General features: G+C 54.1%; 2 protein-coding genes across 2 annotated transcripts; one reads left to right on the top strand and one right to left on the bottom strand.

The window, feature by feature from the left end:
- Positions 1-100: 100 nt before the first annotated feature.
- zbed4 (zinc finger, BED-type containing 4) lies at positions 101-7,320 on the bottom strand. Its single transcript, XM_028954493.1, has 2 exons — positions 6,962-7,320; positions 101-4,534 (listed from the first exon to the last, which is right to left on the bottom strand). The coding sequence occupies exon 2, from the start codon at positions 4,355-4,357 to the stop codon at positions 767-769; it is 3,591 nt and encodes a 1,196-aa protein (XP_028810326.1). The 5' UTR covers positions 4,358-4,534; positions 6,962-7,320; the 3' UTR covers positions 101-766.
- LOC114764682 (bromodomain-containing protein 1-like) lies at positions 6,583-20,504 on the top strand. The gene is given in 14 exon segments (XM_028954494.1): positions 6,583-7,641; positions 8,869-10,168; positions 10,171-10,238; positions 10,509-10,665; positions 10,872-11,003; positions 11,108-11,236; positions 13,426-13,738; positions 13,838-14,086; positions 15,002-15,496; positions 16,581-16,707; positions 17,129-17,262; positions 17,490-17,599; positions 18,636-18,790; positions 19,193-20,504. Coding segments are annotated over 14 exon segments (3,567 nt in total). The 5' UTR covers positions 6,583-7,627; the 3' UTR covers positions 19,377-20,504.
- Positions 20,505-24,375: the final 3,871 nt, after the last annotated feature.

The raw sequence follows: 24,375 nt of genomic DNA, 5'->3' as shown, positions 1-24,375 counted from the left end.
CCAGACCAGTTTAGAGGAAAAAGCTTTTTTTTTTTTTTTTTTATTATTATTTACAAATAAATCACCAAAAAAATTGCATTACTCTAGTCTGAATGCTCAGGTATCAAATTATGTTCAGAAATGATTACTTATAAAATGTACAGTACATTGTTGACTTTAACAATGACCCATAATTTAAATCCCTCGAGAAAATACAAAAAAAAAAACAGATATTTGTGCTTGAGAGACAAATATTTAAAATGAACGCTTTTCCTGAAAATACAGCATCGTTTTGTACAGGAGGCATAAAAAGACATTTCAGTGAGTTCAGGAAGAGACTAGTTCTATTGACAGTACCATGAGCCACAAATTCACAAAAATTAAATAACACAATAATTCAACATTTTCCTTTTCGGTCACAGTATCTGTTTTTGGGCCATGTGATTTATATAAAAGAACGAACGCGTCGTTTCAGCATCCAGCGTTTCTATATAATAATTTTTGCCGTTTTTCTATGGTCGTTCGTCTGAAGGACTCAGCAGTATTTACAGCAGTTTGACCTGAAGTAGTTTGTATATAAGGCACGAGGAGAGAAGAGACAAGACATCATACAAAATAATAATAATATTAATAATAATAATAATAACAACAACAGTAATTATTAAACAGCAACGTCCACGGCTCCCTGATACGCTCCAGTGGACAAGTGTTGGACAGTAGTACACGCGCACAGAACGAGACCGTCCGGACTTAAAGCGGGACAGCGGGCTCGGCGTAAAAAGGTCCCTCAGTACTGGAAATAGATGAGGGGAAGGTTGACTTTTAAAAAGAGGAGCTCCTCCGGGTTGTCCAGCGGGGGCCTGGGCGGGCCCAGCTGCGGCGTCCCCGTGCCGAACGCGGTCTCCGCCGGGACGATGCTGGGGGGACAGCCCACGTAGCGCACCGCCACCCGGGCCAGCTCGGGCCACAGGAACTTCTTCAGGTTCCAGTACTCCAGCGGGTCGCAGCTCTGATCGAGGATGTCCTCCTCCAGGTACTCCAGGACGGCCAGCTCCGACGTCTTGGGCCGCTCGTCCTGCTTGATCTTGTTCCGGATGTCGTCCATGAGGGCCCAGAGGCTGTCCTTGTTGGACGGGGCGGGGACCTCGGCGCACCCGTTGGACAGCGAAGGCTTGGCTTGGTCTGAGGTAGATAGGGACGCCTCCAGCTCCTGGATGAGGTCCTGCTTGCATTGTTCGGCCTCCTCCTCCGTGAACAGCGAGGTCTTGTACCGCGGGTCCAGCATCGTGGCCCACGCGTACCTGCTGTCCCGCAGCGCCGAGGACATCCGCGCCACCATGGCCTCCTTCAGGGACTTCAGCATGGTGTCCACGCCCATGGTCTCGTCGAACAGCATGTCGATCTTGCGGTTGAGGATGTGGACGAGGGGGATGACCTGGCCGAGCGTGGCGGCGCGGCTGCTCATCTCCCGGCAGGCCACCTCGAACGGCTTCAGCGCGCTGCACACCGACTGGATCACCTCCCACTGGTCGCAGCTGATCAGCTCCCTGAAGCTGCACTCGACGGACAGCTCGTCCACGGCCTGCTTCTGCTGCACCAAGCGCTCCAGCATGAAGAAGGACGTCTTCCACTTGGACGGGACGTCCTGGACCAGCGGGTTCTCGGGCAAGCTGTAGGTCTTCTGCAGCTCGGCCAGCTTCTCCTTGGCGGCGGCCGAGCGGTGCACCCGCTCGCAGATCTTGCGCGCTATGCTCAGAAGGTTCTGGACCATCCTCTGGCTCTTTATGGCTTCGCTGACGATGAGGTCCACCGTGTGACAGAAACACTGCATGGTGGCATGGCCGCCGTCCTCCAGGACGCTGCCGATGGTCTGGTTGTCGGTCACGACGAAGCCGACCTTCAGGCCCGCCGAGCCGACCCACGCGTCCCAGAGGAAGTCCAGCTGCTTCTGCACGTCCACGGTGTTGTAGTCGCAGTCCACCTGCGCCACGCTGAGGAGGGCGGAGCAGTGGAAGTCCTGGCCGCGCGGCCGGACGCGGGACTCGTAGGTCACCCAGTGGGCGGTGAGGGTCAGGTACTCCCTGGTCTGGCTGCCCGCCCAGACGCTGGAGGTGAAGTGGACGGTGCCGCCCTCCGCCTCCTTCAGGTGCGCCAGGACCACGTCCTTCACCCGCCGGTACATGTCCGGGACGGCGGTGGCGGCGAAGTAGGACGCGGGCGGCAGCGCGTACCGCGGCTGGAGGTGGGCCAGCAGGCGGCCCAGGCCGGCGTTCTCCACCGCGGCCGCCGGCTGCAGGTCCAGCGCCAGCATCTCCGCCACCAGCCGCGTGATCTTCTCGGCCACCGGGTGGCACTCGTCCAGCGGCTCCTCGTCCTCCCGCTTGGCCTGGACGTCGGAGGACGGCGCGTGGCCCGGGACGCCGCCGTCGAGGACGTGGCCGTGGAAGCGCTGCATGTGCCGGAACAGGCAGCTGGTGCCGAGGTTGGTGGTCTTCTTGCCGCGGCTAATCGTGCGGCTGCAGTGCAGGCAGACCACCTTGGTGGGGTCCGCGTTGGAGATGGAGAAGTGGTTCCACAGCTTGGAGGTCTTCTTGCTGAACGCGGGCAAGGAGCCGGTCTTCTTCTCGGCGCCGGCGTTGGCTGATTGGCCCTCGAGGGCGGCGAACGGGGACGGGGGCGAGGGGACCCGGTCGTACTCGCTTTTTTGGTTCTTCAGGACGTCGGGGTGGCGCCGCATCAGGTGCCTCATCAGGCAGCTGGTGCCGAAGTCCCCGCGCTTGCCGCGGCTGATGACGCAGGGACAGTACCGGCACAGGGCCTTCAGCTGGTCCACCGGCGAGACGATGAAGTGGTGCCACACCTCGGACTTCACGCGCTTCATGATCTTCTTGTTCTGCTGGAACACCGAGCTCAGGTGCGCGCCCAGGCCCGGGGCTTCGGGAAGGTCCTCGGGGGACGAGTCCGTGGCCATGAGGTCCCCTTTCAGTCCGAACGAGAGGTCGAGCAAGGCGTCCGGGCCCGCGGGGTAGGCCGCGTCGTTCGAGTCCTCCTCCTTCATGTCCGCGTCTTCGCCGAGGCAGCTCGGCACCTCGTCCGAGGTCTCGGGGGACGACGGGACGAAGGCCAGCTCCTTCTTGACCTCCGGCGCGGGCGCGCGGGACAGCAGCGTGGGCGGGGTCGTGTACGGCGGCGGGATGGCGGAGCCCTGGCCGTTCTCCTCCACGACGATGTCCCGGTGGGCGCGCCACATGTGCCGGATCAGGCAGCTCGTCCCCAGGTCCTTCCCGTTCTTGCCCCGGCTGAACTCGTTCATGCAGTGCACGCAGACCGCCTTGGAGCTGTCCGCCGGGGACAAGTAGAAGTGTTTCCACACCGCCGAGCGCCGCCGAGAGTTGGCGGACTTGGGCGTGGCCGCCGAGCGCTCGAAGCCCCCGTCCGCAAGGTCGTCCGCGTGCTGCTTGGAATGCGGGGACGCCGGCTCGCTCTTGGCACACCGCTCCGGTTTTGGTTTGACTTTGGGAGACACTTCTTTGGACGAGGGGTTGGTGGCCTCGGCCGACGAGGTGGACGGCGAGGTGCTGCTGACGGACGAGGCGGTGAAGGTGGCCGCCAGGTCCCCGTTATTTGGTGATCTGGTTGGAGGTATTAAGGAGGCGAGGGAGCCGGCGCCGTCGGGGTCCTGGACGAGGACGGTGGGGTGCGCCCGGCGCACGTGCCGCATCAGGCAGCTGGTGCTGAGGTCCTTCTCGTTCTTGCCCCTGCTGAACTCCTTCATGCAGTACATGCAGATGGCTTTGGTGCTGTCTCGCGGCGAGATGAAGAAGTGGTTCCAGGCGGGGGACTTTTTCCGCGGGTTGACGGGGTTCCTGATGGAGGACAGAAGGCTTTGTGTGACGGCGTCCATGGCGACGTCATAAAGGGTGCTTGTGTAGCCGCTGAGCAAGTTGCTATAGTCATCGCCGTCCCGGACAATGGGGCCTTCGGAGACGTCGAAGGACAGCTTGTCCTCGTCCTCCATGCTCTCGTCCAGAGAAATCGGCTCCGCTTTGATGTGCAACGCGACGTCGGGGGGACTCGCCTCGTCCACGTTGGCAATCGGGCTGCAGCCGGAAATGTCCCCCGGTGCCGGACCGTCCGATGGTTGCCCATCACCCTGAGTGCAGAAGTGTCCGTCGGCCCTCTCCAACGCGAGGGACGCGGGGGACTCCGAGGAAGGGGATCTCGCGTTGGCCGCTTCGCATGGCGTGATGCTGTACGACTTGAACACGTAGCCGACTTGGCCCTCGATTTTCAGACACGTCCCCTTCGCCTCTCGCCTCTTGTCCTCCGCCACGCAGCCGCTGTCGCTGCCGGGAGACAGGCCCTCTTCCCCGTCCATGTTGCCGGGGCTCCGCGGCGATCCGGAAAAGGTCCCTACAGAAAACGGCCGCTGGGACGGTCAACAGTCATGTGTGTAGCTCGCTCGTTTCCTCAAACCACGTCTCCGTCCGGCTCTCCAGTCCAGGCGGGCGTGTTCGATTTCGCCATCTCCGACACGGCGCTCCACGCCGACAATCTGCACAAAAAAAAAAAAAACGAAAAAAAGAGAGAGAGAGAGAGAGACGTTCAGTTGAGAAAGTTGATTAAAAGTACGCTATACCATACAGCTACAGCGGTCTTACGCAGGTTTACGTACTCTGTATATAGGATTTCGATTTTTGCCTATTTATCTCTATACACTTACAGACCTATGTACATTCCTACATATATTTATACTCCGTAGATATAGTTATTCCTAAAACAGTGTAAACTAATTCCACAACTTCTTCTTGTTTTTTCATACTCTGCACTTGAGAGACACCACCTACCGGAATCAACTTCCTTGTATGTGCTCGCACGTGCGTGGCCAATAAATACGATTCTGATTCCGACGTTTCTCGTCCAGTCTTACCGGAGGCGCGTACCCCGTTATACGTCCTCGTGTCCGTCCCATTTCAATGGCTTTCCCATAACTTCCGCGCGTCTATCTCGACGTTCCACATCTCCCCCCCGGTTTTTAATGGCCGTAGGGCACATACAGCCAACAACCTCAAAACAATGTCGATTATGCAAATCGCTGATCCTTTACAACGCGAAGGACCAACAGGATATAACATTATAAATGTTACCCAGCCTGAAACAAACACGCCCATACCACAATAATAATCATAAAAAAACATGATTAATATAAAGCAAAAGGAGTCTTGATTGAAGGAAACAGACCACACTATAGCGTATTTTTTAAATGTTGAGTGTGTCGTGTGTGTGTGTACATGAAGAAAACAGACCACAGTATAATGTATTTTGGAAATGTTTTGAGTGTGTAGTGTGTGTACATGAAGAAAACTGACCTACTATAATGTATTTTTGAAATGTTTTGAGTGTATAGTGTGTGTGTGTGTACATAAAGAAACAGACCACAGTATAATGTATTTTTGAAATGTTTTGAGTGTGTAGTGTGTGTACATGAAGAAAACTGACCTACTATAATGTATTTTTGAAATGTTTTGAGTGTGTGTAGTGTAGTGAAGAAAACAGACCACAGTATAATGTATTTTGGAAATGTTTTGAGTGTATAGTGTGTGTGTGTGTACATAAAGAAACAGACCACAGTATAATGTATTTTTGAAATGTTTTGAGTGTGTAGTGTGTGTACATGAAGAAAACTGACCTACTATAATGTATTTTTGAAAGGTTTTGAGTGTGTAGTGTGTGTGTGTGTGTGTAGTGTGTACATAAAGAAAACAGACCACAGTATAATGTATTTTGGAAATGTTTTGAGTGTATAGTGTGTAGTGAGTGTGTAGCGTGTGTGTAGTGAAGAAAACTGACCAACTATAATGTATTTTGGAAATGTTTTGAGTGTATAGTGTGTAGTGTAGTGAGTGTAGTGAAGAAAACTGACCTACTATAATGTATTTTGGAAATGTTTTGAGTGTATAGTGTGTGTGTGTGTGTACATGAAGAAAACTGACCTACTATAATGTATTTTTGAAATGTTTTGAGTGTGTGTGTGTGTGTAGTGTGTACATAAAGAAAACAGACCACAGTATAATGTATTTTGGAAATGTTTTGAGTGTATAGTGTGTAGTGTAGTGAGTGTAGTGAAGAAAACTGACCTACTATAATGTATTTTTGAAATGTTTTGAGTGTGTAGTGTAGTGTGTACATAAAGAAACAGACCACAGTATAATGTATTTTTGAAATGTTTTGAGTGTGTAGTGTGTGTGTGTGTGTACATAAAGAAAACAGACCACAGTATAATGTATTTTGGAAATGTTTTGAGTGTATAGTGTGTAGTGTAGTGAGTGTGTAGCGTGTGTGTAGTGAAGAAAACTGACCTACTATAATGTATTTTGGAAATGTGTGTAGTGAGTGTGTAATGTGTATGTGTGTATACGTGCGTGTACATGAGCTCGTAACCCGGAACTGCAGCCTCGGGAGTCAGATGCCGTTTTCGGTGCGGCGCGTCTCCCCTGCACGGTGACCCCCCCGCCCCGCGGCGAGGTCTGGTCGAGGGACCATCTGCTGCCCGTCCCCCTCCCCGAACCGGGCGGGTCGGTCTGACGCGCCTTTTTCCGGGATTACGCGGACGCGCCGAGCGCACACGCGCTTTTTAAATTTGGCTATATTCATTTATCACGGAAATGTTCGGGAAGTTCCGGGCCGACGGGCCCGTTACAGTTACGAGAAGCGGACCCAGCCCTTCCGACTAGTCGGTCCGGTCCGGCGCGGCGTTCGGGAAGACCCGGAACCCACATGCCGGACCGGACCCAGAACACAGCAGCGCCTCACCATAACACTATTAACCAGGGTCGGGGTCGGTTGGTGACCGGGCCGCCGCGGAAGTCCGGTCAGGCGGAACCAGAACCGGGGCGACCCAGGTCCGCGACGCGTTTAAACGGGCCGAAGTCGAAAAGAACAATAATAAAGAACCGCTCAGATATCACACGCACGCACGTACCTGCGGACTGAGAGGAGCAGTTGGGCCCAGCAGTTTCGGTTCCTAACCCGGTTTGGAGAGAGACTCGGTCGGGCGCTTTGTCTCCGGTCCACTGAGGGCAGCAGCAGCGCCGCCCAGCGGTCAGAGTTCACCGCTCAGGGTCCAACATGGCGGCCAAACAAAACATCCACAACGGCAAGATAAGCGCACACCTCCGCCTCGCGGCCAGGCACTGGTATCCCGTCGGCTCTGCGGGCCCGGCCGCGGTGGGAAGAACGAGAAAACGCGGAGGGGAGGCGTGGGTCGGCGGCGAAATTTGTTCCTCCGTCCGTCGGGTTGGCTACCTTTGAAGGAGGACGGTCAGATCTCGCGAGAACAGAAGGAGCGGCCAGGCCGGTCTCCAGATCTCGCGAGAGAAACGGGCGCCTGGTCGCCAGGTCTCGCGAGAGCGGAGGGCTTAGAGGGGGGAACATACGGGGTTTCATGACCCCGGGCGCTCTCAGGGGCGCCGAGACGCCATCACGGGTGGGGCACCCACGCCCTTCTGCCTTTTAAATGCAGATTTGTCTACAGAAAGGGGCAGCAGATGCGACTCTAAAGGGGAGGAGGACGACTACCAACACCACCATTGTCTCTTCCTGCTGACCCGGACCATGTGGTGTCATAAATACTTCAGAATATCTTCAAATGAAACACAAAACGTAAAGCGTCGCACGTCGGCCCGAAGAACTTACAAGATTTAAATTAATTTACGGTGTAAAACTAGAACAGAATTCACTTTCTTGCCTAATCTGAAACTATATTTTAATACTAGCTGTAAGATAAACCTCGTAGTAATATTAACGCAGTAATGCATATAAATATACGTTTGTAAACGTGTACAGCGTGTTTGTTTACGTTGAATAATTGCAGCTCGTGGACTGGCTCTCGGCGGCGCGCAGCCACGTGACCGCGCGGCGCGCGCCCGCGTCAGAGCGCGTCCCCGTTGTTGTTGGGCGAGCGGAGGCTCCAGCGACGGCAGAACCGGCGCCCAGGCGCGTTGTTGCAGGCCGGAGCGGGGAAGCCCGATGCTGGATCGGACCCGGGGGCTCGCCGGGCCGCAGTGCGTCTGTCGCCGGAGATCCGCCGAGCGCCGCGTCCGGGTTTAGAGCCGCCGCAGGCCGCGGCTCCGTCGCCTCCTCCTCCTCCTCCGCCGCCGCCGCTGGAACCTGCCGCGATCGGAAGCCGGCCCGGTCCCGCGGTAAGGCTCCCCGCTCCGAGTGGCGGCCATTTGCTGGTTTATTGTGCAGCGGCCCCGCACCGCGGACCAGGATGGGGGTGTCAGGAGGGTCTGTTTACCCGCACCGCCTCCGCTGCGGTCCGGCCGCGACTGGCCGGGCGTCCTCGCTGTCCCAGCCTGGCCTTTGTGGGGAAATATGCGCCGTGTGGTGGGGGGGTTATTCTCTTACACTTAACAGCGTTTACCAGACGCCCTGATCCGGACCTTATGACGGGGACAGTCCCCCCTGGAGACACCCAGGGTTGGGGGTCCTGCTCAGGGACGCGATAGCAGTTCGCGGGGTTCAGCAGATGTGCTCTGTAGGCTCCCAGATGAAGACCACGATCCCCCGTTGTGGGTCTCTGAGTGTTTGCTTGTCTGACTTTGTGCAGCGTTGCGGGAGAGTGAATTAAAACAAGTCTGTTTTTGGGCCAGTGGTGGCCTGGCGGTTCAGGAAGCGGCCCCGTAATCAGAAGGTTGCCGGTTCGATTCCCGTTCCGCCGAGGTGCCACTTAGGTCCCTTGATGAAGGTCCCGTCCCCACACACTGCTCCCCGGGCGCCTGTCATGGCCGCCCACTGCTCACTCAGGGTGACGGTTAAATGCAGAGGACAAATTTCACTGTGCTGCTGTCTGTCACAAGTGACAATCACTTCACTCTGTCCTTGCAGTCAGTCGTGGAAAATGAAGAGGAAGGGGCGAAACCAGCGGCCGCCGGAGCCCGAGCGGCCGTCCTCCCCCATCAAGCCCTCGCCAAACCGGGAGACGTTGACGTACGCGCAGGCGCAGCGGATGGTGGAGCTGGAGATCGACGGGCGGCTGCATCGCATCAGCATCTTCGACAAGCTGCACGTCGTCGCCGACGACGACCCCACCGCCCAGGAGATCACGGAGTGCACCAGCAACAAGGAGAACAGCGAGACGCCGCCGCGGGCGCCGCTCCGCTCCGCCCGGCTGAAGAACAGCCAGCGGAAGAAGAACGCCGCCCTGGTCAAGGCCCCGCCCCCTCCGGAGGCCCCGCCCCTTCCGGAGGCCAAGATCCGCACGGTGGAGTACAGCCTCCCGGCGGTGCCGCGCAGGCCCGCGGCGTACTACGAGTACGAGGAGAAGACGGCGGAGGAGCTGAACGAGGAGGTGGAGTACGACATGGACGAGGAGGACCTGGCCTGGCTGGAGCTGGTCAACGACAAGCGGCGGGCGGAGGGCCTCAGCCGGGTCTCGCAGAACGCCTTCGAGTTCCTCATGGACCGCTTCGAGAAGGAGTCGTTCCTGGCGAGCCTCGGCCGGGCCGCCGCCCAGCCGCCGATCGACGAGGACGCCGTCTGCTGCATCTGCATGGACGGCGAGTGCCAGAACAGCAACGCCATCCTCTTCTGCGACGCGTGCAACCTGGCGGTGCACCAGGAGTGCTACGGCGTGCCCTACATCCCCGAGGGGCAGTGGCTGTGCCGCCACTGCCTGCGGGCGCCCGCGCAGCCCGCCGACTGCATCCTCTGCCCCAACAAGGGCGGGGCCGTGAAGATGACCGAGGACGACCGCTGGGGCCACGTGGTCTGCGCCCTGTGGGTGCCGGAGGTGGGCTTCTCCAACGCCGTCTTCATCGAGCCCATCGACGGCGTCGCCAACATCCCGCCGGCGCGCTGGAAGCTCACCTGCTACCTCTGCAAGGAGAAGGGCGTCGGCGCCTGCATCCAGTGCCACAGGGCCAACTGCTACACCGCCTTCCACGTCAGCTGCGCCCAGAAGGCCGGCCTCTTCATGAAGATGGAGCCCGTCAAGGACGGCGGCGCCGCCACCTTCACCGTGAAGAAGACCGCCTACTGCGGCGCCCACACGCCCAGCGGCTGCGTCCGCCGGCCCCTCGCCATCTACGCCGACGCCACGCCCAAAAACGGACTGCGCCAGGCCGCCGACAAGAAGACCGCCGCCAGGTTAAAGGGCAAGAAGAAGAGGAAGAAGAAGAAGAAGGGAGGAAGGCGGACGCTGAGACGCCCGCCGCCGCTGCGCCCGGCGTTCCTGTGCCCAGCTTCCCTCCCCAAAGGTGGGTTTCCTCTCGCCGGGGCCGACGTAAAACGCCGGTGGCCCTAGCGGTTAAGGAAGCGGCCCCCGTAATCAGAAGGTTGCCGGTTCGAATCCCGATCCGCCAAGGTGCCACTGAGCAAAGCACCGTCCCCACACACTGCTCCCCGGGCGCCTGTCATGGCCGCCCACTGCTCACTCAGGGTGACGGTTAAATGCAGAGGACACGTTTCACTGTGTGCACCCCGTGCTGCGCCGCAGCGTATCACAATGGCGATCGCTTCGTTTGCAGGTTGAACGCCGTCCTGAACCGGGTGTCGCTCCAGAAGAAGAGGGCGTTCGCCGAGCGCGTCCTGAGCTTCTGGGCGCTGAAGAGGCAGTCGAGGAACGGCGTGCCGCTCATCAAGCGCCTGCAGTCCTGCCCGCAGTCGCAGAAAGCGGCGCAGCCGGTGAGTTCTGCGCCAGTCGGTATTACTGGCCGTGGCTCCCGCGATTCGATCACGATTATCGATGGTCGCGACTGATTTACGCATGCCAGCAAACCGTCGCGGTGTATCGATAATCGCGAGAAACGCGACCGGCAATGGTCCGTGGGCGGAGCCACTCTTTAACTCGAGTCGTTGTGAAATAACGGGTTGTCGTTGCCGCGGCGTAGAAGCAGAGCGAGGAGGAGACCCTGGCCCTGAAGGAGCAGCTGAAGGAGTGGCACCGGCTGCGGCACGACCTGGAGCGGGCGCGGCTGCTGCTGGAGCTCATCCGCAAGCGGGAGAAGCTGAAGAGGGAGGAGGTACCGGCGGGGCCGCCGGCAGGGGCATTGTGGGACGGAAGCGGCCGGTGGATGCCGATGGTGACCCGGCGTCTCTCTCTCTCTCTCTCCCCCCTCTCGGTCAGATGAAGCTCCAGCAGACGATGATGGAGGTGCGGCTGACGCCGTTCAGCATCCTGCTGCGGGCGCTGCTGGACCAGCTGCAGGAGAAGGACCAGGCCAAGGTCTTCTCCCAGCCGGTCAGCGTGACCGAGGTGAGTCCCGGGGACCTTCCGGCGTCCACGCAGCTCATGGACGTCGCCACTGACTGATCATTAATCAATGCCTGTGTCTCCAGTGCACCATACCTGAAATAAGACAAGATCAGATCAACCTTTATTAGTCCCACAAGTGGGAAATTGCAATGTCACGGCATAGATGAGATTTACATTTTACATTTACAGCATTTACCATACGGCCTTATCCAGAGCGACTTACAATCAGTAGTTACAGGGACAGTCCCCCCCCTGGAGACACTCAGGGTTAAGTGTCCTGCTCAGGGACACGATGGTAGTAAGTGGGGTTTGAACCTGGGTCTTCTGGTTCATAGGCGAGTGTGTTACCCGCTAGGCTACTACCACCGGCCTGAAACAGGGTTAGGCTGCTCCAAGAGGGCCTTTCACCGCTCTGATGTTTATTTAGCGATGCGGTTACACAGCGTTTCAGTTTATAATGACCTCGTCTGCACTGTCCGGCATTCACAACTCGATGAAATAGTTACGCGACGTGTTATTAAATGCATTTCTGCAACGGCTCACGTGCCGTCCGCGAGGTGGGGTGCAGGAAGCTCGAAACGGGAAGTAAGACCACAGCGCAGCGTCCTCTTCCCGGTGGTGATAGTCTCGGCTAGTCGTGTGGAGGAGGGCAGGTTGTTCCACCAGCCAGGGACAACAACGGAGAACAGAGATGATTGGAATCGGAGACCCCGTGAAGAAGGAATTTTTAGTCTCCTTTTGTTTGCAGATCTGAGGGAGCGTGCAGAGGTGTAGCTAGGTAGTATTGTGTTGATGTAGGAGGTAGTATTGTAGCTTCTGTGCAGGGGTGTAGCTAGGTAGTATTGTGTTGATGTAGGAGGTAGTATTGTAGCTTCTGTGCAGGAGTGTAGCTAGGTAGTAGTGTGTTGATGTAGGAGGTAGTATTGTAGCTTCTGTGCAGGAGTGTAGCTAGGTAGTAGTGTGTTGATGTAGGAGGTAGTATTGTAGCTTCTGTGCAGGAGTGTAGCTAGGTAGTAGTGTGTTGATGTAGGAGGGCGCAGTTCCATTTACAGCCCTGTAGGCAGCATCAAGGATTTGAACTCAATGCGAGCAGCTACCGGGAGCCAGTGGAGGGAGGTGAGAAGAGGTGTAACATGGGTGTATTTTGGCTGATTGAAAATGAGACGAGCTGCCATATTTTGGATCATCTGGAGTGGTTTTATGGTGACTGCAGAGGCTCCAGCCAGGAGAGAGTTACAGTAGTCGAGTTTGGAGATGACCATTGCCTGGACGAGGAGCTGCGTAGCCTGTTGCGAGAGAAAAGGCCGAATCTTGCGAATGTTGTAGAGAATGAACCTGCAGGATCTGGAGATCGCAGCAACGTGATGGTTCAAACTCAGTTTGTCATCTATCCAAACTCCAAGGCTTTTTGCAGATGCCGTGGGTGTTAACAGTAGCGAGCCAATTTGAATTGAAAGGTTTTGCTGAGGGGAGTTGTTGCCCGGAAAGATCAGAATCTCGGTTTTGGATAGGTTGAGTTGGAGGTGTTGCTCAGACATCCATGCCGATATGTCTGAGAGGCAGGCCGGAATTTTTGTTGCTATAGTAGCATCTTCTGGTGGGAATGACAGATAGAGCTGGGTGTCATCAGCATAAGAGTGATAGGAGAAGCCATGTGATTGGATGATGTGAGCGAGTGTATATTGAGAATAGAAGGGGGCCAAGGACAGAGCCTTGTGGAACCCCTGTGGTTACCCTAGAGAGGACAGATGTCTCACCTTCCCATGATACCTTGAAGGACCTGTCGTGAAGATAAGAGGTGAACCAATCTAGTACGGTTTCTGTAACTCCTAAATCATAGAGTGTGGTGAGAAGAATTTCATGGTTAACTGTATCGAAGGCAGCAGATAGATCAAGTAGGACAAGGACAGATGATCTGCGGGCAGCTCTTGCAGCACAAAGGTCATCCATCATTGCCAGGAGGGAGGTTTCAGTTGAATGCCCTTTCCTGAAACCAGACTGAAAAGGGTCGAGAAGATCATGCTCGTGGAGAAATGAGGAAAGTTGAGCCAGGACTGCTCTTTCAAGAATTTTTGAAAGAAAAGGAAGGTTGGAGACTGGGCGGTAGCTATCCAATAGAGACGGGTTTAATGTGGGTTTTTTGAGTGGGTTTTTGAGTATTAATGTTCCATCGCCTCACGTTTCTGCAGGTGCCGGATTACCTGGACCACATCAAACATCCGATGGACTTCTCCACCATGAGGGGCCGCGTCGACGGCCACACCTACCGGAACCTGGACGAGTTCGAGGCCGACTTCAACCTGATCGTGGCCAACTGCATGAAGTACAACGGCAAGGACACGTTCTTCTACCGCGCGGCGGTGCGGCTGCGGGACCACGGCGGCGTCCTTCTGAGGAAGGCGCGGCGGGATGTGGAGCGCATTGGCTTCCACATGGACAGCGGCCTGCATCTACCCGACGCACCCAAGCTGGAGCAGTCGCCTCAGTTTTCATGGGAAGATGGTAAAAGTCGTAAATACAAAGTGATGTCATCATCTTCATCATCATCATCATGAACTTTTGTCATTTTCATTTCTGACTAATTGGAATGTCGCTCTGCAGTCGACCGCCTGCTGGTCCCGGCCAACCGGCAGCACCTGTCCCTGGAGGAGCAGCTGAAGGTGCTGCTGGAGAAGCTGGACCTGACCGCGGCCATGAAGACCAGCCCGTCCCGCAGCAAGCGGCTGAAGCTGCTGAAGAAGACCATCAGCGACATCCGGAGTGAGATGAACCTGAGACACACGCTACCCTCCACCCCGCAGAGACCTGCCGCTGAGCCGGCGGCCGACTCGCCCAGCCCGGCCGAGGACGGTGAGACATGGAGAGCCTGGAGCAGCATCACGAACGTTCATCATCTATTCAGGGTTAAACAAAGTTCTTAACGGGGAGGAGCCTATAGGAATGATTGACAGCTGTCAATACATGACATGCCCAGGGTAGCGCAGCATTCATCTCCTTCCTTTCCCCTCGTTCTCTACACTCTCTACACAAACAAGACCACGCCCACTACCAACACCAACATGCAGGTTATCAGGCGCTTTAATTCCAGTCAACGTGACCACGCCCACTACCAACACCAACATGCAGGTTATCAGGCGCTTTAATTCCAGTCAACGTGACCACGCCCACTACCAACACCAACATGCAGGTTATCAGGCGCTTTAATTCCAGTCGACGTGACCACGCCCACTACCGACACCAACATGCAGGTTATCAGGCGCTTTAATTCGACTGAACGTGACCACGCCCACTACCGACACCAACATGCAGGTTATCAGGCGCTTTAATTCCAGTCAACGTGACCACGCCCACTACCAACACCTACATGCAGGTTATCAGGTGTTTTAATTCCAGTGAACGTGACCACACCCACTACCAACACCTACATGCAGGTTATCAGGCGCTTTAATTCGACTGAACGTGACCACGCCCACTACCAACACCAACATGCAGGTTATCAGGCGCTTTATTTAGCACTGGGGCAGCGGTGGCCTAGCAGTTAAGGAAGTGGCCCCACAATCAGAAGGTTGCCGGTTCGAATCACGATCCGCCACCAAGCAAAGCACCATCGCAACACACCGTGTCACCGTGTGGTGTGCAGTGTATCCCAATGACACTTCTCTTTCAATAATTACAGTGAATGTTACCACGTTATTTACAGCATATTCACTATTTCAGAATGGTTGGAGTTTTTCCATTTAAGCCCTTGACTTTCTGCTTCCCCAGGAGACAAGTCCCTCCCTCCAGAACTGGAGCCTTCAGGTTCCCTGCCGCTGATCTGCAACACTGAAAATGACGCAGAGCCTCCGACACTCAAACCCATCGACTCCGGACTGGAGAGGTGCCCCAGACGAGTGAAATTTGACGGGCAAAAGGGCGGCTCCTCCTGGCCAAGGGAACTGCTGAATGGCCACTCCCAGGACCACCACCTCCTGTCAGATGGCGACGTCAGTGTGGTCGCCACGTCGACGGTGGCCGAGCCCTCTGCTTCGGTCAACCGCCGGACGTCCGTCCTCTTCCGCAAGTCAAAAAGCGCAAGTCCGCAGAAGCCGCCGCAGGACACCGACGCCTCGGCCAACTGCCCGCAGCTGGGCACCAAGACCTTCCTGTCCGTGGTGCTCCCTCGCCTGGAGACGCTGCTGCGGCCGAGGAAGAGGGCGCACAGCGCCAGCGGCGAGGGCGAAGGGGAGGAGGCGGCGCCCGTCAAGCGCGTAGACACAGGTAGACAGAACTGTCACGTCGCTGCGTCGTCAGACACGAGAAGGGTTAAAATCGCAATACCGTGGTCCGTAGCGGTCGCCAAAAGCATTTCGCTGCATGTCGTACCGTGCATGACTGTGTACGTGACAAATAAAATTTGAATTTGATTTGAAATCCGACCTGCCCCCCTGGTCACCAGAGGTGAGAACCTTCAGTCGTCTCACCATTCGGTTACGATTCCCTGGATTATCGATGCGTCCCGACGCGTCCCTGCAAGTCTTCAACTTTACTGTACATGAAATACAACAGATGGGTGGTAGTGGCCTAGCGGGTAACTCACTCGCCTGTGAACCAGAAGACCCAGGTTCAAACCCCACTTACTACCATCGTGTCCCTGAGCAGGACACTTAACCCTGAGTGTCTCCAGGGGGGGACTGTCCCTGTAACTACTGACTGCAAGTCGCTCTGGATAAGGGCGTCTGATAAATGGCGTAAATGTAAACAGATGATGAGAGTTAAGTCCTCGTTCACGTGGACGTCTGAGCGCGGACCGAACGGCGACCTTTCTTCAAAGCGGCCATACGGGCCTTCAGCTCCAGCGTTCGGTTGCCATTCCTGACGAGCGTTAAACTGCATCGATCGAACGCAGCTACAGAACGCGGTTAAAAATGCGTATGGCGTTCAGAGGCCGCTCGTTTTCAACGGACGAACTGCTACCTCCGCTGCTGTACTCAGATCCACCACGTCCGCCCTGGTCACTACCGGCCTTCTTTTTAACCATTTACATTTACAGCATTTACCAGACGCCCTCATACAGAGCGACTTACAATCAGTAGTTACAGGGACAGTCCCCCCCTGGAGACACTCAGGGTTGAGTGTCCTGCTCAGGGACACGATGGTAGTAAGTGGGGTTTGAACCTGGATCTTCTGGTTCATAGCCGAGTGTGTTACCCGCTAGGCCACTAACACCTATAACCAGAACACATTAACCAGAGAGTTGCCGAGCTCCGCCATTACGGTGTATTAATCATGTTTCTGCACCGATTTTAGATCTTTTAGGAACTCCTAGTAAACGTCTGTTTTTGTGTTTTTGGCGGTCCTGCAGGCCTCTCGAATGGCTTTTCGGTGGAGCAGGAGAAGGAACGGAGTGCCGGCCGGCCGCCGGAGCCTCGCCGCCGCTGTGCGTCGGAGTCCAGCGCTTCCTCCGGCAGCAGCCTGCAGGGCAACGCCAGGTACCAGCCATACTTCCCTCCTTCCACAGGTGCGCCACGAAGGACGTGGATGGAAATGAAACGCACAGAATACGTGTTTCGCAATTGGGGGCAGTGGTGGCCTAGCGGTTAAGGAAGCGGCCCCGTAATCAGAAGGTTGCCGGTTCGAATCCCGATCCGCCAAGGTGCCACTGAGCAAAGCACCGTCCCCACACACTGCTCCCCGGGCGCCTGCCATGGCTGCCCACTGCTCACTCAGGGTGATGGTTAAATGCAGAGGACAAATTTCACTGTGTGCACCGTGTGCTGTGCTGCGGTGTATCACATGTGACAATCACTTCACTTTGATAAAAGCGCTTGTTGCGTCCTGGTCTCAGTCCGTTTCAAAATAAAAGTCCGGCGCATAACGAACGGGATTTTAATTTCACACTCTTCGACACAGCGCCACCCTCAGCCTTCCAACGTGCGGGAAGGGGAAGCCGGCGCTGGTGCGGCGAAGCGCTGCGGACGACAAGAGCGAGCTGATCGCCTGCATCGAGACGGGGAACTTTGCCAAGGCGGCGCGGATCGCTGCAGGTAGGCGGCCGCGGTCTCAACTGTTCCAGCCGCCGAGAGAATGTTCGTGGCTTACGGAATAAAGTTGCCGTTTTGAATGGTACTGATGCCTGTGTGTGTGTGTGTGTGTGTGTGTGTGTGTGTGTGTGTGTGTCCCTCACACTATAAGCACGGCTTTGGAAGTGTTTTTTGCTCTGTTTGCAGAGGCGCCCGCGTAACTTGACTTGTCGTTATTCCTGCTTCCATAGAGGTTGGCAACAGCAATATTTGGATGCCCGCTAGTGCAGCCACAGTTGTGCTGGAGCCTCTAAAGCTAGTTTGGGCTAAGTGTAGTGGATACCCCTCCTACCCCGCCTTGGTGAGTGTGACCACGCGCCCCGCCGGCGTCTCCGGTGTCGCCTCCTCGCCCGGCGCGGAGGCCTGCATGCTCCATGTCTTGTGCCAAAACGTGATCTCGTTCAGACCTGGAAGCGGAGGCTCCGGAACATTTTCCAGCTCGGGGGCTTTAAGAGAGCCGGGAAGGTTTTTCTGAACTTCCGCTCTGTGGCCTCTAGATGGAGGCATTTCGTGTCTGTGGCGCGCCTGGGGCCGGGCCGGGCAAACCGATGCGTCTTCGCCAGCGAGAAAGCTGCCAAAACGGACTTGAGCAAACCAGGACAACACGGCCAATTTTTACACGGCTGCTCCTGCTCGGCCGCTTACCGCACAGCGGAGATGGTGCCGGACCGCCCACCTTCACCAAACATCCAACCCACTCATTTCCTTAGTTTAGCAAGCGATGTTCCCACTAAAAGGGAACGTAAATATTAACACTGTTCATGGCTGATAATGTTTGCATCTGGTGCCGGCCCGGCCCGGCCGACAATTCTTAAACGTCAATGTGGACCCTGAGCGTAAAAGTTTGTCAGCGCCTGATGTACAGGGTGGGCCATTTATATGGATCCACCTTAATAAAATGGGAACGGTCGGTGACATTAACGTCCTGTTTGCGGCACATTAGTATATGTGAGGGGGCAAACTTTTCAAGATGGGTGGTGACCATAGTGGCCATTTTGAAGTCGGCCATCTTGGATCCACATTTTGTTTTTTCAATAGTTAGAGGGTCATGTGACATCAAATTCATTGGTATTTTCACAAGAAAAACAACGGTGTGCTTGGTTTGAACATAACTTTATTCTTTCATGAGTTATTTACAAGTTTCTGACCACTTATAAAATGTGTTCAATGTCACCGACCATTCCCATTTTATTAAGGTGTATCCATATAAATGGCCCACCCTGTAGAGCATTTCGTGTGGTGTTAATCACGTTTTGGTGCAGGGGTGTGTCTGTGTGTGTCTGTGTGTCCCACATCGGTTCCTTGCTTGATGCTCAAGGCGCTTGGTTTCTGCCCAGATCATCGACCCTCACATGCCGCGGGTGGGATGCCAGCACAACGGAGTGTCCATCCCGATGCCCCCGCTGGACGTCCTGCGGATTGGAGAGCAGATGCAGTACAAGTCCGAAGAGAAGCTCTTCCTCGTGCTCTTCTTCGACAACAAGCGCAGCTGGTGAGAAGCTGGCCTAGGGGACCTCGGTGGCGCCTTGGCGGTTCGGGGTTCGAACCCGCAGCTTTCCGATTACGGGTCCACTCCCCTACCCGCTAGGCCACCACTCTTATTAGAAGAAAACAATAGAACTTTTTAAACTGAATTTATAGGGGCCGCTAAACTGATTTATAGGGGCCGCTTCCCTAAAAGCCAGTTACAATTGTTTTAAACTATTTCTAATGCTTTATTGTTATGGCTTTGTTTATGGCCTGTACTGTATATTCCAAAGTCAAACTCTGACATTCTGACACTGTGGAAGGTTTGGGGTTCATTTTATCTAAATTCCAGATGTGGTGTTTTGGCGCCCTCTAGAGGTGCACCTGTGCTAAACCTCTTGGTAACCATGGAAATCCCTGTCCCCAGGCAATGGCTTCCTAAATCCAAAATGGTTCCGCTCGGGATCGACAAGACCATCGACAAGATCAAGATGATGGAGGGCCGCACGTCCTCCATCCGCAAAGCCGTGCAGACCGCGTTCAACAGGGCCATGAACCACCTCAGCCTCATCCAGGACGAGCCGGTCTGCGACATGAGCGACGTCGATTGAAAACGAGACTGAGGGATGGTGGGAACCCGTGGTTCTCATTCCTCTTCCGTACGACTCGTCACGGGTCACATGCTGCATAACGAATGTGTGTGTGTGTGTGCGTGTGTGTGCGCGTGTTGTTTTTGTTACTCCTCCGTCACTGTGCTGCGAGACTGCCAACGCCCCGCCCACCTCCGCCTCCGTTCCCGCCCCACTGTCATTAGTGTTATTTAATGAACTCTGTAAATACCCTGTACACGTACGCACACTTAACTTATTCTGTAGACCAGCTCGGTACTCTTCCAGACCCCCTTTTTTTCGTCCTATTTATGCTTTTATGAATTCAGTTGAGCGCTGCAGCGTTCTCGGCCGCAGCTGAGAGCGCCACGTTTTTTATTTAATTTTTTTTATTATTACTATTAAGTTATTGAAATTTATACGCGCGCTCCCTTTGGCATTAATGTCCTTTTGTAATCAAGAATGTTTTTACGGACAGTTTTAGTATATTTTTGTTCACACATATTTATATATAGCAAATCTATATCTGTACTCTGCGTGGGAGACGTCTGCCGCCGACAAAAAAAACAAAAAAACAAACCGAAAGTGCGTTGTTTTCACCGAAACCAAAAAGGAAAAACTGTGCTGCCCAGGACTCTTACTTTCCTCCGACGTGTCTGTGGCGTGGGAGAGCGTGTCTTTCACCTTCTTGTGTTCCCGGGACCTTCGTTTTAGACGATGTAGGAGGACGTGCCTGTGTTATTTATTGGCCAAGATGTGTAGAAGAAAACTTAAAAAAAAAAAAAAAAACTATTTGCATTAATTTTAGATAAATATAAAGAAAAGCGAGGGAGAGCGATGTTTGAACTGTAATGGAATCTAGGGCACATATTGTTTGTGGTGGAGGTTTTTTTTTATTTTTTTCGGTTGCCTTTTCTAAACGTCATTTTTTTTGCCAAGACTGTATATTTCATTACCTTTGTTTAGTTGCATTCTGGGTAGCATTGGGCAGGGTTTTATTATTATTATTATTGTTTTTTTAATACCTTTCGTCTTGTTATTATCTGTTGGCGGGGAGGGGTGTGAATTATTGCTGGGATTTCCTTTCGCTTTTTATAGACACTGATAATAAAAAGACGAGGCTGTAAACCACCGCGCCGTCGGCTGTGTCGCTTCCTGCTTCTCGCCACCAGGCGGCGCTGTAGCTCCACCGCCGGAGTTCCGCACCCAAGCTCACCCCGGGAAAAGCAGGAATAAAAATTCCTTCCATCCATCCATCAAGGCGACCCGAGCCTCCTGCCTGCACTGAAATAATAAAAGAAGTGAAGCTGTTTGTCCGCGGAGCTTTTTTTATTATTTTTTTTATTTGCCTCAATTAAAATATTTTGAGTTCTGCATTTCACCAAATGTTATAGCTCCTTATTTTATTGTTAATAATTAATGTGAACAAATTTTAAATTCTGCCTCACTGTTGGGGTGAAGGTGGTTTCAGATTGGGGTTTTACTTGGGAATTGGGGTTCTGCTATGTGTTTGTTTAGTTAAGTTTTTTTTTTTCATTTTAATGTAGGAACATGCAGAGTATATTTAACGCCATATTCGCAGGTTCAGCCGTGCGGTCCGCGTTTTGCCATTAAAATTCCGATCCGCCGTGCTGTCTAAACGGCCCGGTAATGCGGCTGGAGAGACTCTGGTCCCCGGCGACTGGCCGCCGAAGGTGACACTGTGACAGTTTTGAAGGAATGCGGCGCGGTGGCTCCCCCCCCCCCCCTAATTGCAGGAGGAAGTAAATACCAGACTCGGGCGGAGAGGGTGCCAAGTGGAGCATGAATATCAATCTGGCGCATCAGTGTCATCAAGACGCGTTTGACAGCACCGAAGTGGCCTAATTATCCCGGCGTGGGAGACGTGGGAGACGTGGCTCCGCTTGGAGGCCTCGGGGGTCGTCTGGCGGAAGCCGGCAGGTGGGCCCCGGTCTGACCCGGGTTCAGGGTGCAGCGACACGTAGCTTCTCTTGTTTAAAACGGACACTCGGATGTCCAAGACGTCACAGCAGGCCAAGGGGGGGGAGAAGACGTCTCCGTCCTGCCATCATGAGGACGCCTTCTCGTCAGGGTCGCCCAGAGACACTCAAATTAAGAGAATTATCAGTCCAACCGAGGAGTGGAACCCTGGTGGGGCAGTGGTGACCTAGCGGTTAAGGAATCGGCCCCGTAATCGGAAGGTTGCCGGTTTGAATCCATGGTGCCCACTGCTAACTCAGGGTGATGGTTAAATGCAGAGGACACATTTCACTGTGTGCACCGTGTGCTTTGCTGCTGTGTATCACAAGTGACAATCATGTCACTTTTTTTTTGGTGCGCCTGATGCTCACGTTGCCAGATTCTACCCTGTACTCATTTACGGCATTTACCAGATGCCCTTATCCAGAGGGACTTACAGTCAGTAGTTACAGGGACAGTCCCCCCCTGCTCAGGGACACGATGGTAGTAAGTGGGGTTTGAACCTGGGTCTTCTGGTTTACAGGCCGCCAGGCCTCCACCACCCACTCAGCTGCGAGGATGCAGGAGCTCTCGCAATTCGCAGTTTGGCGCCCGTGGTCTTCATGGTCTTGCTCCCCCCACACTTGGACTTTTATGGTTTGAGCAACAATCTTTAAGCTCCAAAAACTTGGAAACTCACCTCCACAAAGCCTTGGAGACGTGTCCTCTAACTCTCTTTTTACTCGGCGTTCTCTCCGCCGTTCTTGACCTTCCGCTGCACCAGGTTGTCTTGTGTACGTGCTGTGCTGGTAGCTGGAATTGTGTAGTTTATATTGAATAAACATTTATCATCATTAATAATAAAAGCATCAACGCTCATTATAACGGTGCAGCCGCGGTGCCCGCGCCGGCGTCTCTGTCGCCGCCTGACACCCACTGACGTGCCGCCGAGGAAGCAAGAAGGATCTCCAGCCTTCAGCCTTCAGCTGAGCGAGTGACTCACAGCGGAGCCGCCGCATTAAAACCCGCACAGAAGACGCCACCGTCACCGTCTCCACACCCACACCGGCCCTGCTCGGCCAAGGCCGCCCCTCCTCTCCCTGCCTGCCAGGCATTTACAGGCCGCGTCCTGGCGAACCAGACCATGGATTTCCAGGGGGGGCTATTTCAAAGTGCCGGTTAAAACGTGCCGGTTAAAACGTGCCAGGTCAGAAGATCTCATCCGTAAACTGTGTCCAGATCGCATCACACGACACCCACAAGCGGCAGAAAGAAAGACTGAGAATGGTTTCAGAACGATGCCGAATTGCCAAGAAAGCCTGAAAGCGGTTTATCAATATAAAAACGCTCTTTTGTTGTCTGGACCTGACTTGGCGGTTAGATGCGGAGTCCGTGGACGTTCAAAAGAAACCACAGGCGTCGTGAAGACTTTTTCCGATTCTATTTGCCTGTTTTACTATTTAAAAACAAGCAGTCTTTCTCTGTGTCACCACATTGAAAAAGCTTTTAAACACATCTAACATGTCATACGTTTTTATTAAAAATAAATGAATAAAATTGGCCATGTAGATGTGCAATGTTGTGTTAAGGTTTTTTTTTTTTTTTTTTTTTTTTTTACAGAAAATGAAATTTGAAGTGGAATTTTCTTCTTTTTATTTACCTCTATGGAACACATGGGTTGCTGATACGGTAGCTGTTGCTATGGCAAATATCCAAAATTCCCGAAAAATGTTATGATGCAAAATATACAGAATTACACCATGTAATAAGACCCAGGCGTTGGGGACGCAGGCTGATCCGCGGTGGCGAACCCACATTATTTCTACATCATTTCAATTAGACATTCAAGGTTTGAAGAAGCAAGTCATTAACCAGAACCCATGTCCAAATCGTGCTCGTCCAAGTCCATCCGAGGTTGGACAGTTTACATTTTACAGCATTTACCAGACGTCCTTATCCAGAGCGACTTACAATCAGTAGTTACAGGGACAGTCCCCCCTGGAGACACTCAGGGTGAAGTGTCTTGCTCAGGGACACAATGGTAGTAAGTGGGGTTTGAACCTGGGTCTTCTGGTTCACAGGCGAGTGTGTTACCCACTAGGCTACTACCTACCACAGTTTATCAGTACGTTCGACTGTCGGCGGAGAGGTGACGTGAAAGGCCGGTTTTCTCCGCTTTAAACCCCCCACCCGCCTCCTGAGGAACGTCGGCTGGGGCGCCAGGTGTATAAATATTAATGCCGCGAGGCCGACCCACCCCGCAGAGGCAAACGAACCGCGTGTTCATATGGTGCCCAGAGACAACGAGCAGCTTCAAAGGAATTTCATTTACAAATATTATAACTTCTCTCGCTCTGCTTCTTACTTGCAGGTTCCACGTAGCTCCTCCTTCTACGTTCCCTTTCTTGTTTGCCGTTTATTTGTCTGTCTGGGTTCTCTCTGTGAACGAGATCTTATTAGAAAGTTTGGTGCGTCTAATGAGGCAGTGGTGGGGCAGTGGTGACCTAGCGGTTAAGTAAGCAGCCCTGTAATCAGACGGTTGCCGGTTCGAATCCCGATCCGCCAAGGTGCCACTGAGGTGCCACTGAGCAAAGCACCGTCCCCACACTCTGCTCGCCGGGCGCCTGTCATGGTGCCCACTGCTCACTCAGGGTGATGGTTAAATGCAGAGGACAAATTTCACTGTGTGCACCGTGTGCTGTGCTGCTGTGTATCACATGTGACAATCACTTCACTTTCTTCTAATGATCGGCCAGAGTTGCCATGAGCTGCCGGTAATGCGCGGCGTCGCCATTTCTGCGTTCGTTCGTCGCGTTCGGATGAAACGGACGGGCGTGTGGGGCAAACCCGAACCACGGAGGACAATTTGCACGTCTGATATTCACCCGGCGCGGGCTCATCTTCTCCCAGACGATGCGGCGCTCGCTAATGATCCTTAGATTTCACAGTTTCCTTCTGCCTTCGCGGCGGAGAAGGGGAACGGTGTCACCGGCGGAGCCTTTGATGCGATCGTAATTAGACGTGATAATTAGCGGCGGCCGGC

Source organism: Denticeps clupeoides, chromosome 15, assembly GCF_900700375.1.
Source record: "Denticeps clupeoides chromosome 15, fDenClu1.1, whole genome shotgun sequence".
Taxonomy (NCBI): Eukaryota; Metazoa; Chordata; class Actinopteri; order Clupeiformes; family Denticipitidae; genus Denticeps; species Denticeps clupeoides.
Note: the sequence above shows the minus strand (reverse complement) of the source record. Positions and strands in the feature narration are given on the sequence as shown.